This window comes from Carya illinoinensis, chromosome 16, assembly GCF_018687715.1.
Source record: "Carya illinoinensis cultivar Pawnee chromosome 16, C.illinoinensisPawnee_v1, whole genome shotgun sequence".
Taxonomy (NCBI): domain Eukaryota; kingdom Viridiplantae; phylum Streptophyta; class Magnoliopsida; order Fagales; family Juglandaceae; genus Carya; species Carya illinoinensis.
Genome location: NC_056767.1, coordinates 10,227,585 through 10,240,051, shown reverse-complemented (window position 1 = coordinate 10,240,051; position 12,467 = coordinate 10,227,585). Strand labels below are relative to the sequence as shown.

The 12,467-nt window shown below is 32.8% G+C and overlaps 1 protein-coding gene across 1 annotated transcript; it reads right to left on the bottom strand.

Moving 5' to 3' along the window:
- Positions 1-1,190: 1,190 nt before the first annotated feature.
- LOC122298456 (probable transcription factor KAN4) lies at positions 1,191-6,024 on the bottom strand. The gene is made up of 6 exons (XM_043108195.1): positions 4,664-6,024; positions 4,459-4,535; positions 4,195-4,231; positions 3,160-3,265; positions 1,655-1,748; positions 1,191-1,491 (listed from the first exon to the last, which is right to left on the bottom strand). The coding sequence occupies exons 1-6, from the start codon at positions 5,247-5,249 to the stop codon at positions 1,291-1,293; spliced, it is 1,101 nt and encodes a 366-aa protein (XP_042964129.1). The 5' UTR covers positions 5,250-6,024; the 3' UTR covers positions 1,191-1,290.
- Positions 6,025-12,467: the final 6,443 nt, after the last annotated feature.

Genomic DNA, 12,467 nt, shown 5'->3' with positions numbered 1-12,467 from the left:
GGGGCTGTTGTGAGGGATGATCAAGGGGAAATTCTGGCTTGTCTATGCTCGGGTGTTGAGAGTCAAATGGGGGCCTGTGCTGCTGAAGCCATGGCAGCTAGAAGAGCTGCTCTGTTGTGTATAGAACTGGGGCTGAGCAGAGTAATTCTGGAGGGGGATTCACAGGTTGTTGTGAAGGACCTGAGCAGTGATAAGGAGATTCTAACAGATTATGGGGTGTTCATAGAAGATGCAAAGAAGTTACTTAAAGGAAGGCCGGATTGGTCTATAATATTTGTGTACAGAGATGCTAACAAAGTAGCACATATACTTGCAAAACTAGCTTTGTCTAGTATAGAAGAAAGAGTGTGGATAGAGGAGGGTCCTAGGCAAATTACAAATACTGTGCTTAGTGAGAAATACTGTATTGAGTGAACTTTGTTTCCAGTTATTTCAATAAAGATTCATTGTTATACTCAAAAAAAAAAAAAAAAAAAAAAGAAGGTTCATTGTCCAAACTCCATGATAGAGCTTGAAAAAAGAGAACATATTAAGTTGAGGCCTACACATTATGCTTAGGAAAGCATTAAATATTATAGTGTATATATCTTTAAACCTTTTTGGCGTGGGAGAGAGATAGATGCATGAATCTAAGTTTCCAGCAAATCCTTGGAAGTAAATAGTGTTGTTTTTGCTTCATTGAATGCAAGAGACATTTTTTCAAATGCGCATTTAAATGCCGTAGATATGGAGCCGATTCGTAGGTTGAGTTAAACCATTTCACAAGTTGCATGTACCCATAGATATTTTATACAATTTCCTTGACCCACATGTCCTTAATCAGGACCCTACAATGGGCCTTCCATGGACCGAGTATGGCCCATATTGGTCCCATACCCGAAACCTATCATGCGTGATGAACTTCACGAATTTTAGATACTTTCGATAAAACCATCAAAATGATTTTGTAATCATGACGACTGTACGTAGCCCAATGTGTTTGCTAGCTAAGGCATGATACTAGGTTTAGTTATAATTATTTTTATAAAATATAAATATATATATATACAGTACCTTAATTATTTTATAAAATAGATCTAATATACTATATATAAATTAATTAATTTATAGAAGTGTCATCATTTTACAAAAATACTCTCAATTTAAAACATAATTATATACTGTAGGTGTATTAATATTACTCAATTATATAAGAAACATGCAGAGTAGACAATTACTATTTTAAAATCTCCATATATTCACGTACGACGACAAAAGATCATGAACATCATGCATGATCATGTAAATGAGCTAGCTCATGATCGTATTGTTATGACATTTAAGATCAGGGATTAAGTTTTTTGAGTCCATTTGCCAATTTGGCCTTCCAAGGGTGAACTCCAGATTAAGCGAAGTATTCGATGGTGACTGCATATTGTTGCTAGAATCATCCAACCTGATCATCATCTCCTTCAAGCTGCTGTCTGCATTAATATTGTGTCTATCCAGTACCTGTAATTAATCATTAAAATGTAACATTATATTATAAATCACATTAAGGAAACTATATATATACAATAGTCAATATAAAAAAAATTAATTAAACATGTTTTATATGGTCTTGTTTTTTTATGACATGACAAACATGCATGATGCTGCATCTATATATATATACCTTGGCATCGTTTGCCTCGAAATCATGAAAATGTGCCAAAGCATAATTATTTCCTGCACGAGATCTGCTACTACTCCCACTGCTTGTCTCCATTCTGGTCACGGATTTATACATGGAAAGAATAAACAATCATATATTAGGAACAAATACAGGAACAAAAGAGCTAGAAAACTGTCTGAGGCATATATAGTCACAGTGATTCAAACTTAGAGAAGAAGAAGATTAGGTATAGTAATGAGGCCAACATGCAGTACTTCCAATAATGCTTGCACATGCATGCATGGATCAAGACATTCTGCCATTAGAGGAGTAGACACAACATGATGTGGATCCCACGATACTTAATTCGAGGATTCACATTGTCTATAGGTAACATTAATAAATATTTTGGAGTTCGTATGTTGTATCTATGTCTCTAATTGTAAAAAGTACTTGCAAAAATTGTCGGGGATCTTTATCCACATAGTGCTAGCTTGCGCGGTGTGGATCATAAATTTGTTGTTAATATATATATAATATAAAGTACAAATTGAAAATCTACTGCAGAGAACATCCATGGAATTAAGCCCTAACTTTGAGTGCTGCAGATATGACCCCATGATCCATGATCGGATCGACAATGCTAATTAAAATTAAGTGATCAAAAAATTCTAGTACTAGCTAGTACTAGGTCATGGGTAAACTTGCACTATTAATATCAAGTACAACAAAATAAGAAACCTTGTTTTCGAGCTAGCTAGCTAGGACATCTTCATAGAATAAATCTATTTACAAACTTCTCTTTTGGAACACTAAAAACATCGCTGATGCAGAAACTTGCCACATCAACTTACGTGTCTCACAGTAAGTGGTATGTTACATATATATACCAAGCTTGTAATAACATAACTAAAATGCATAAATCAATTAATCCTATTCCTCCGAGTACCTTTTTGTCTGATTGTCCATATACAGTAACGATTTGGATTCTTTGAAGTTATTATTCAAACTTTATAGACTTGAGTAGGATAGAGATAAACATACAAAATGGGTCAAGCAATATTCATGATATTCAATAAGTAGTGTAAGATCTACTTTATATATTTATATCTTTTCAGATTATCATGGACTTGCAATATCATGAATGGTTGAGTATTGAGTACATTGCTCAAACGATTTGTGAGTAGTGTTAGATACAGTTTTAAAATATGTAAATTTTGTATACTCTTTTTTAAAAAAGTAAGATCCATTATTAGAAAATAATTCTTTTATATAAATTACAGATTTGTCCACCTTTTTTCAAAATAAGTACTCGAAAATCATGTATCATAATACTGTAAATATCATTTTTAATTCTAATTTTCCAAGTGATCGATCTGGCATTCTAGAAATAACCAAAGCGAAAGTGTATGATGGTCCATACCCATGATCACGATGAGAAAAGGCAAGAAATTAAAATAGAAGTAATTGAGATGGAAGTTGCAAAATTAAATGCAATAGCAGTACCGATACATGCACTCTCTCACCTTTGGGATTTTGGCAGTAGTGTCAGAATGTTTGCTTTTTGATGATGAGGAGAAGGAAGGTCCAACCCTGGCCTTGGGTTCAAAACAATATGTGTCTTCCCCTGACCTGCAATATTATTAATCATAGATAGAGCCATTTGCTCTAGCTTTATCAGACACCCTCCCAATAATTCACCTCATGTACTAAGGGCTGTCCTCCTGATCCCCACTTTTGTAACCAACAAAAGGCCCCACCCAAATAAAGCATTAATTATGATGCCATCTTTATTTTTCTTTTTTTAAAAAAAGAAAACTCACTTCAAAAAGTAAAATCCAAAAAAAAAAAATCTAATTAAAAGGAAAAAAGAAAATCTAATTCTTCTTTGCATCATAGCATGCACGCTTATAAATGACCACAAAACAAAAAGTAATTGCATTTTGCCTAAGAAAATTGATACCAATAATATATCTATAACATTTTTTATGATTTATTTTAATATTTCTTTAGCATTGGCTGATTAAAGACATGTTTGACCGTTTTGAGAACTTTTTCGTAATTTTATTCTCTTGAAATATTAAATATATTTTAATTTTTAATATTTTTATCTAATTATCACCTAATCATTATATCAAACACATAAATCAATGTAACTTTTACAAACTTTAAAAGAAAATTATTATTAAAAAATTATATTCAAATAATTTTTAAATTTATAATATTTTTATTCAATTTTTCTCTCTTCTTTTTCTAAAACTCAATAAAACATCTTCACTCAAAATATGTCACTAATATTCACAAAATTATAAGATATTCAAGGTGTCCTAACATGCCAAAATCATCGGTTGATAATAATGTATCATCATGAACGGGCCATGGTATTGAATGCAAAAAACATTGAACAATATATAATTTTTCATATCAATAATTTTTTATTGTCTGTTGGGAAACAGTGGATCAAATGATAGAGTTCTGTCGCATTTGGATCAGCAATACTCTCCAACAAAGAGAATAATAGCAGGAGAAATTAAAACCGAGGGACCTTTTTGACAAATTACCTGATCCTTTGTCAGTGCTCTTCACTGTTCTATACATCTGCATGAACATCAATGGAGAAAAAAAAAAATGAGAAAATTTTCCACATTGTAAAGATTTCCCTCTAGACTCCATCTTTGTCCTAAGCCCCTTCATCTCCACACCCCACTACTATACGTATCGTTATTGTCAACACGAATATATAGAACACGACAAATAAAAGGATACAAAACCAGATTCTAAGTTCACAGAAACCGGAGATTATGGATTGAACACAGGAATCCCACCTGCAAATGACTCTTCACGTGAGCTAGGGTTAGATCCTTGACGTTCATCAACTCTAATACAGACTTCGGTGTTGCTCCTAGTAATAAAAGTAGGAAAAACAGAAGATTATCAACATTTTTTGTGATGAAGAATGGAATTAAAGAGCATCAAAAGTAATAAACATGAATAATTAAATAGCTCGAGTTGTCGTGCTATGTATGTTACTTTCATGGCCGCCAAGAAGTTCTACTGCGTGAACAAAATGGGCATGGAGGGTCGTAGTCCATCTCATTCTGGGAGCTCTGACGCTTCTTTTCACAGCACCTCCTGTCAATCTCGGGTTATTTCTGATCTTGAACTCCCGGCCGTAGATTTGAGGATGATGATTGTGTTTGTGATGATGATGATGATAATAATGGTTTCTTGGCAGTACTTTTGCAAGTGGGGGAGTACTCAAATGATCAGCCATTTCAAGCCCTAAGCTTAACATGGGCGCCTCAGAAAGACCACGATTGTTATTATTGTTATAAGTAGTACTCCTGATCATCTGATGATCTGGGTGGAGGAGGAAGCCATTTTCATGGCTTAAATCGCTTTCACTGCTTCCGGAGTCGGTGGTAGTTGAGCTCCTATCGCTGTAGAGTGCTGCTTTATTTCTTGCAAGTACTACTCCTCCATCATCACAGCTGATGATCACGACTGCTTCTTTTTTCGCTTCAAAATCTGAGATCAAAGGAGGGCTGATCTGTAACGAGAGGTCAGGCAAGGGTGATGGAGGTATCATTATTGTAGGTTTTTGACAGAGGAACATGCAGAAAATTAATTAAGCTGGTGTAGATTGGAGATCTGGCTTGGGCAAAGAGCCACTACTAAAGTTCTTAAACTACTGAAAGGGAGAGATCAGGATCATGATCAGAGAGTTCGTCGGGGAAGTGATCGAGGAGGAGGCATCAGTACTAGGAATAGGTAAGAGAAAAGAAACATTCAGAAAGCAAGAAATTGGTTGCATGAAACTCCAAAGGGGATGGTGTGAGAGCTTAAAAAGAAAGGTGCTGTATATGATAAGCAGCGATTATAGTATGAGTGCCTCATGATTTGATCGACTATATTAAGGGAGAGTGAAGGTGCTTTTTAGTAGGATCCTTTTGGGGTTGTTGAAAAAGAAAAATATATGTAGAGAGAGAGAGAGAGGTGTAATCAATTTCAGAGCTAGACAACTGGCTAGCTAGCTAGCCATTGATTTGAAAAAGTGCTTGGGCAGGAAGTTTGAGAAAGGAAGCAAAAGTTTTTGGGACGAAGGTTGGAAAGAAAAGTTTTATTTTTTATTTTTCTTGAGGAGAAGAGTCATCAGAGTAGGGTTAGTAAAAAAAGAGGAAGTTCTGTGTATTTATGTGACGGTGCAGAGGAATCAGAGACCTTTCCACGGATAGAGAGAAAGAGAGGTGGATCCGTTTTTCTACCTATCTGTTGTAGTAGGAAATGGGAAAGGAGGTGCAGGCAGGCAGGCATATAATGGTGGTTTCTGCTTGTAATTATAATGGTTGGAAGTCGAGAAAACAGAAGGCTAGCTATGGTACAATTCTGAGGAGTAATAATGGAGTCTCTCTCTCTATCTGTACGTCAATGGATCCAAACCCATATAAATTCCCCTCTCTTTTTGTTTGGATGGGATTCTAGTAATTTTATTATAATTCATTTCCCTTTTAAGGCCTTCTTGAATTGGAATATTCCCTTAATTTATTTTCCATCACGACGATTGACTGGCAGCCAAAATAATATCCCTGTTCAAAGAAAGCCCTTATGAGGGTTTAGTTCTTGCTTTCCCGTGGCTTGATTAAGAATTATTTTAAGGATTTTTATGGTAAAACTCAATTTCTTGAAGCCATAGAATTAATTAATTTCTCTTGAAATTATCTTAATTTTATTGCAAATGTTTAATGCTTGTATGGTACTCTCTCTCTCTCTCTCTATATATATATATATTCATCATGATAATGACTTATTGGGAATCTTAGGGATGGTGTTTTAGTTATACAAAATCAAATCATTTCATCTCATCTAAACCGTGTAACCAAACAAGATCTAAGATTTGATTCATGACACATTATTTCATGCATTGTTGTGAGGTTTTGACATTAAAACTTTATCCCCAAAAATAAGCACCTTCAAAACCCACCCCGGCCAGCTACTTCCCTTTTCCCCAAAAAATGTTAAACAAGCAGCTTGCATGCACATATATAGTTTTTAAACTGCTAATAACTCGACGAATATTGATTAAAAAGGAACATCGTGGGATTTAGTCAGACCCTAACTCAAGCAAATTAACCGACCATTTCTAGGTAGTTCTATAGCTAGCTAGCTAGTCGGCCAGCTTGGTCTTTAATTTTTTACAAGAACAGTTGCAGCAAATTAAGTCTGGTCCAAGTCTTTGGTCGTGGTCTCTAGGACACGCAGTGAATAATTGAGAAGATGGAGCTAGTGTACACATACGTGCAAGCGGACCCAACAAGGAATAATATCAGTTAAAATACGGTCTATGTGAGAGAAAAGATCGAGGAATGTAAAATTACCATTTGTCTCAACATTTTAAGCTATGGAGTGTCTTAAAATCACCACGTGAAATATTTAATTAAATGAAATAGAATATATAGTCGGAGTTCGAACTTAGGATTCCTGTTTTGATATCATGTAAAATTTTCACTTATTCCAAAAATTTAAATGGATGAAAAGATATATAAATTTAATTATTTGTATTATATTCTTAATAGGGAATAACTATAGATCAGTACATGCAATAGATAAGAAAGAGCTAGCACAGGATCAGCTATTTTCCGAGACTTAAAATTTTCTAAATTTTCCCATATCTCTGTATATAGGCCAACTCGATCGGTCTAGACTGTCTGGTACACCTCTTTAATCTTACACCGCCCAAATTACTATATATATTTCAAGTACATAAAAAAGCAAGGGGGACAATTTGAATGAAAACTTGAATTTGTTAAAGATGACTTGAGTGTTCAAAACTCCACTTAGCTATCTAATCAATGGCATGAAAGTAATTTGATCCATGTGTAAGCCATTAATTTGTCACATGATTAGAATTAAAGAACTAAATCTCCTATACTAGAGAAGAAAACTAAGTTAAGAGTACTTTAATTCTCTTATTATAGGAATTCAACTAAGTTAAACAAATATTAAGTTCTTTAATTCTCTAATTATAAATAAGATTTTGTTTGACTATATAAAAAAAAATGATTATTTGTGACGAGAATGATTATTTGCTAAGCAAGTAAACAGACTTATTCTTGTAACAAATAGTCATTTTGATCATTGCAAAAAATCGATCAAAATAAACGTTTTTCTTGTTGAGAATTTTAAGGATGATCCTTTTTTTTTTTTATTTAATATCATGTGCTTCTTGATTTAATCGATCAAAATATCATGGACAATCGATCAAAATTTCGGGTAAAACATAACATTAAAAGCTTGATTATCATGATCATTAATTAAAACACGACTAAAAATTAAATTGGTCTGAAAATATGATGATTTTCGTGCGAGGAGACCAAGAGTGATCCTACTAATTAAAAAATATAAGCACGTCACGTGGGGATGGTACTAGAAATTAGTACTCTAACCTCAAGCTGCTTTCAATTCAACGGCTACTACTGTTAATTTCTCTAATCTACAACCTATTGATCACCTCTGGACTCCCCCAATATTCCCTCCCCGTGTCTTATAATTATTCCTTTGGCTCTACCCCTTGTGTGAAAAAAACAAAAACTTTTATATATAGTTCTCTTATTCCAATAGCAAGGAATTTAAAAACTTTCTTAATTTTTTCCTTCAACCCCTAATATTTTATCCAAATTTGAAAAGATCTTGGTCTTTGAAGACTTTTACACCACACAAAACTCATATTATATAATTTGATTTGATTTAAATTAGAGCGTGCAGTATAAAGACTTTTAAATAGAATTATTCATTGATATATTATCGGAATTGCAACTTCAATATAGCTTAAGATCAACCCAGAACGAAGTTAAGACCATATTTTCCGGCGTCAAAAGGGTTCTCATCGCGTGAATTATGGATTAATTGGGTATGCATGACCTTGTCTTGGTGATGAGCTATTCTTTGTTCTCTTCCTTTGTTCTTATTTTCTCAGATCCCCCCGCTTAATATGCTGCATATGCATCCATTCTCTGCTTAATTTACTTATATATGTATAAAGCTCGAAACCCCACGAATTGCAGCTAGTTTGTTTATTATTTATGCCCTTATTTTTATGCTCGATTACAAAGAAACAACAAGATGACTAGCTAGAATATGTTAAACCCTTTTGTTAATTCTTTCCGATGCTGCGGTCAGCGCCTGATGCGCTCTAGATTCTCGGGAAATGAAAAAACCATAAACATCTCTCTCTCTCTCTCTCTGCGTGATGTTTTGTTTGCAGGGTGGGTATTATCCGGTCAACATGTCTCTGTATGGATCACTCGCAAAGTTGTCGAATGCTTGGGCTATATTCCACATTCCATGTGTTTGTCTTAACATGGGACCATGCACTTGATTACTTCCTTTTGATATATGATCTATCTTTCATGTGTTTTCGATCTATTATTAATCTTAAATATTTCTTTCTCTCTGTTTCTTTTCTGACAAAAGGACCTCGTTAGGTTTGTCCTTGAAGCGCTATTCTTACGTACTTATTTCCATAGGGCATCTTAACCTTTACCAGTTTGATCTGTCCTTTTAATTATTAGTTAAATTCTATCACCTCATGCATCTCTTTTAGCTGCATGCACTAATTAGAATTCATCCCATGCAGTATATACCTTAATTAGTGCAGCTCGACTATGAAAAAACCATGTAAAATTAATATTGTATCGTGCAAATATAGAGAATATAGATATATTAATTTAGTGATCATATATATTTTATGAACAGTACATGAATAATAAAAAAATTTTAATTGTGATCTACATACTATCCGTGCACTGTTCATTTAAATACCCGAGTTTCTATATGTATAAAGAAATATATTAACCACAAAGAAATTTTACAAAAGTAATTAAACTCATAAATTGATGTGTTTGATTTGATATATGAGATTGTAAATTTATTTTTACTGTAAAATAGATCTAATATATTACATGATAAAACTACAATTTATAAATTTTTTTTATAAAATATATTTGTAGTTATAGGACTTCTCGATCGTATAAACAAATCACCTTTATTATACCTATTTTTGTGTTGCAAAAATGCCAGAGTCGCCAATTGTTGGGTCTCGATCGGTCTCGACAATTTTTTTTTTATTTAATGATTAATTAGAAAGTGTTTTTTTAGTGATCTTGTGAATTTTTTTTTTAAATGTACGTTAAAAATATATATATATATATATATATATATTTGTTCTTATATATATATATATATATATCGGGACGGGTCTTGGTGCTACGTACATCCTGCTCTTTTGTGTTGAGGGTAGTATCTGGGGAAAGGAGCAAAAGGCATATATATAAAAAATAATTTGTTAGTTTGACATTTAATTAAAACTAATTAATTAGTCCGGCCTGACTATATATATAAGCAAGTAGTGTTTTTATTTATTTGATTTGAATGTTTTGATTAATTCAAAGAATATAGAGCTTCTTTCATGCTGCATGGTTATTCGTGAGATTAGGTTACAGCCAAACAAACATTGTGTCGCCTTGAAATTGGAGTCTCACCTTCTCCACCTCCATGCAATGCGGTACTACTACTCAAGAAGATGACAAAAACTAAAGGAAAGGAATCACCGGAATCAACGCCGTTTAGGTGGATGTGCAGCACCGGATCATCAACATCAGTACAATATTGCAGCTAGCATATATACAAGTACGTACAATATTATTCGATCTAGCTACGTACATTAATATATATGACCCTTTTTTCTTTTTTATCTTTCCAAGATGATAAATATTTAGGTAACGAGATTCGACAAAAATGGTACATGAACCAAGGCGGACACGTTAATATATTGTAAATAATGCTAGGTATAGTTGTGAAGTTTGTAAATATCTTACAGTTGATTTGAAAAATAATGGAGTTTATGATTATTAAAAAATAGTGGAGTTTAAAAAAGTGAATGCATGGTCATGCGCAATTGCATACTTATGATTACAAATATCATTTCTCATATATTTTATATATATAGTAATCAATTTGCTATTAACAATCGTGGTGAAAATAATCGATTTTATATTAGATATACATAAGTTTAGGATGATGAGAATATTTTGTGTAGTTACGTAAAAAAATAAAAACACAGATCTACCATTAAAAATAGATTTTTTTTCCTAGTGAATTTCACGAAATATCTAGATTTGCAGATTAATGCTAAATCTCTTGAGATAATTTTCCCACTTACGCATAACTCAAAAGGTTTTATGTGTCTATACAAAATAAAACAAGCGTTTGATGATCAACACTGGTCATGAATTTGGTAATTACTGTTAATCATGCATGGAGTAAAATAATCATGAGTTTGAGTACTGTAACAAGCTAGAACAAGGTCGTCGAAACTCTCAACTCAAAAGGTTCAAAGAATCCATGCGAAATGAAAGCAACTTTTTCAACACTTTGGTTTTATATTTAACTTTCTACTTAATTCATTTTATTCATAATTAAATAGCTAGGGTATGTAAGTTCCGTGAATTCTTTAAAATATTGTAGGAAAATTTATGATCTACATATAAAAAGTATATTTTTTTAATGGTGGGTTCCATTATTTTTTAAAAAGAGTGTGCAGAGTCGTTTGCATATATTATCTAGCATTTTCTTATTTGTTTTGACTCGTTGATTATAAGGAAGTAGAGATGTGGAGGGAGGGAGTTTACACAACTATGGTTAAAGAGTGCATTGAAGTTAGATCGCCTAAGTAAAGTAAGTACACCCTGATGATCACATTCATAAAAAAGAAAGAAAGTAAACCCTAGCTGATCACATAATCTTTTCTAATTGAGAAACATATCTCAAACTTTGTGTTTTTCAAGATTCAGTGTTTTTCTACTGTCGGAATACATCCTCTCTCTCTCTCTCTCTCTCTCTCTCTCTCTCTCTCTCTCTCTCTCTCTCTCTCTCTCTCTCTCTCTCTCTCTCTCTCTCTCTCTCTCTCTCTCTCTCTCTCTCTCTCTCTCTCTCTCTCTCTCTCTCTCGCTATATATATATTACATATATATATATATATATATATATATTTGTGTGTGTGCATATATACAAAAAATATATGCAGCTAAAACATCATTGTTTGCTTTCGTCAATTGATACGCATGCACGCATTTAATTAGCTAGCTTGAAAATTGATCAAAGATATATATCACTTCAAATTATTATTGTATGACTAATGATCTAGCTCGTGCTGACTTTATGTATGGTACGTACATGAATGAGTACTTTATGTAATTTTATTAATGCATATAGACACACAAATTTCTTATATAGGTGATGATCATGACTTTAATTTTTAGGTTTCGGAGCAAGAAATATATATCACATTTTTCTCCTTGCATTCAACATACTTCTTTTAACCTAATTATCGTATTCATGGCATATTTCGTTGCATGCACATGATATCCAAATATTCTCTCCAAATGTAAGGACTATATATATTCTTAATTTGGTAGGTAAGTTTAGGTCAGCAAGCTTCGCTAGTCTTCAGAGGAATTATCGATATTTATACAAAAATAGGCGTACTTCTGATGAAGCCATCATGATCACTCTCATGAAAAGCAATAAAATTAGCGCGCCTAATTAGGTATCGATTTTCCGAATGAGTTAAGTCGTGCATGGGACATCACTGACTTAGATCAGATGAATCTTCCCTTATATATATATATATATATATATATATATATATATATATATATATATATATATATATATATATATATATATATATATATATATATATTTATATATATATATATATATATATTTAAGGTATCAAAAAAGAAACAAAAAACATTCTGAACGTTACACAGTAATA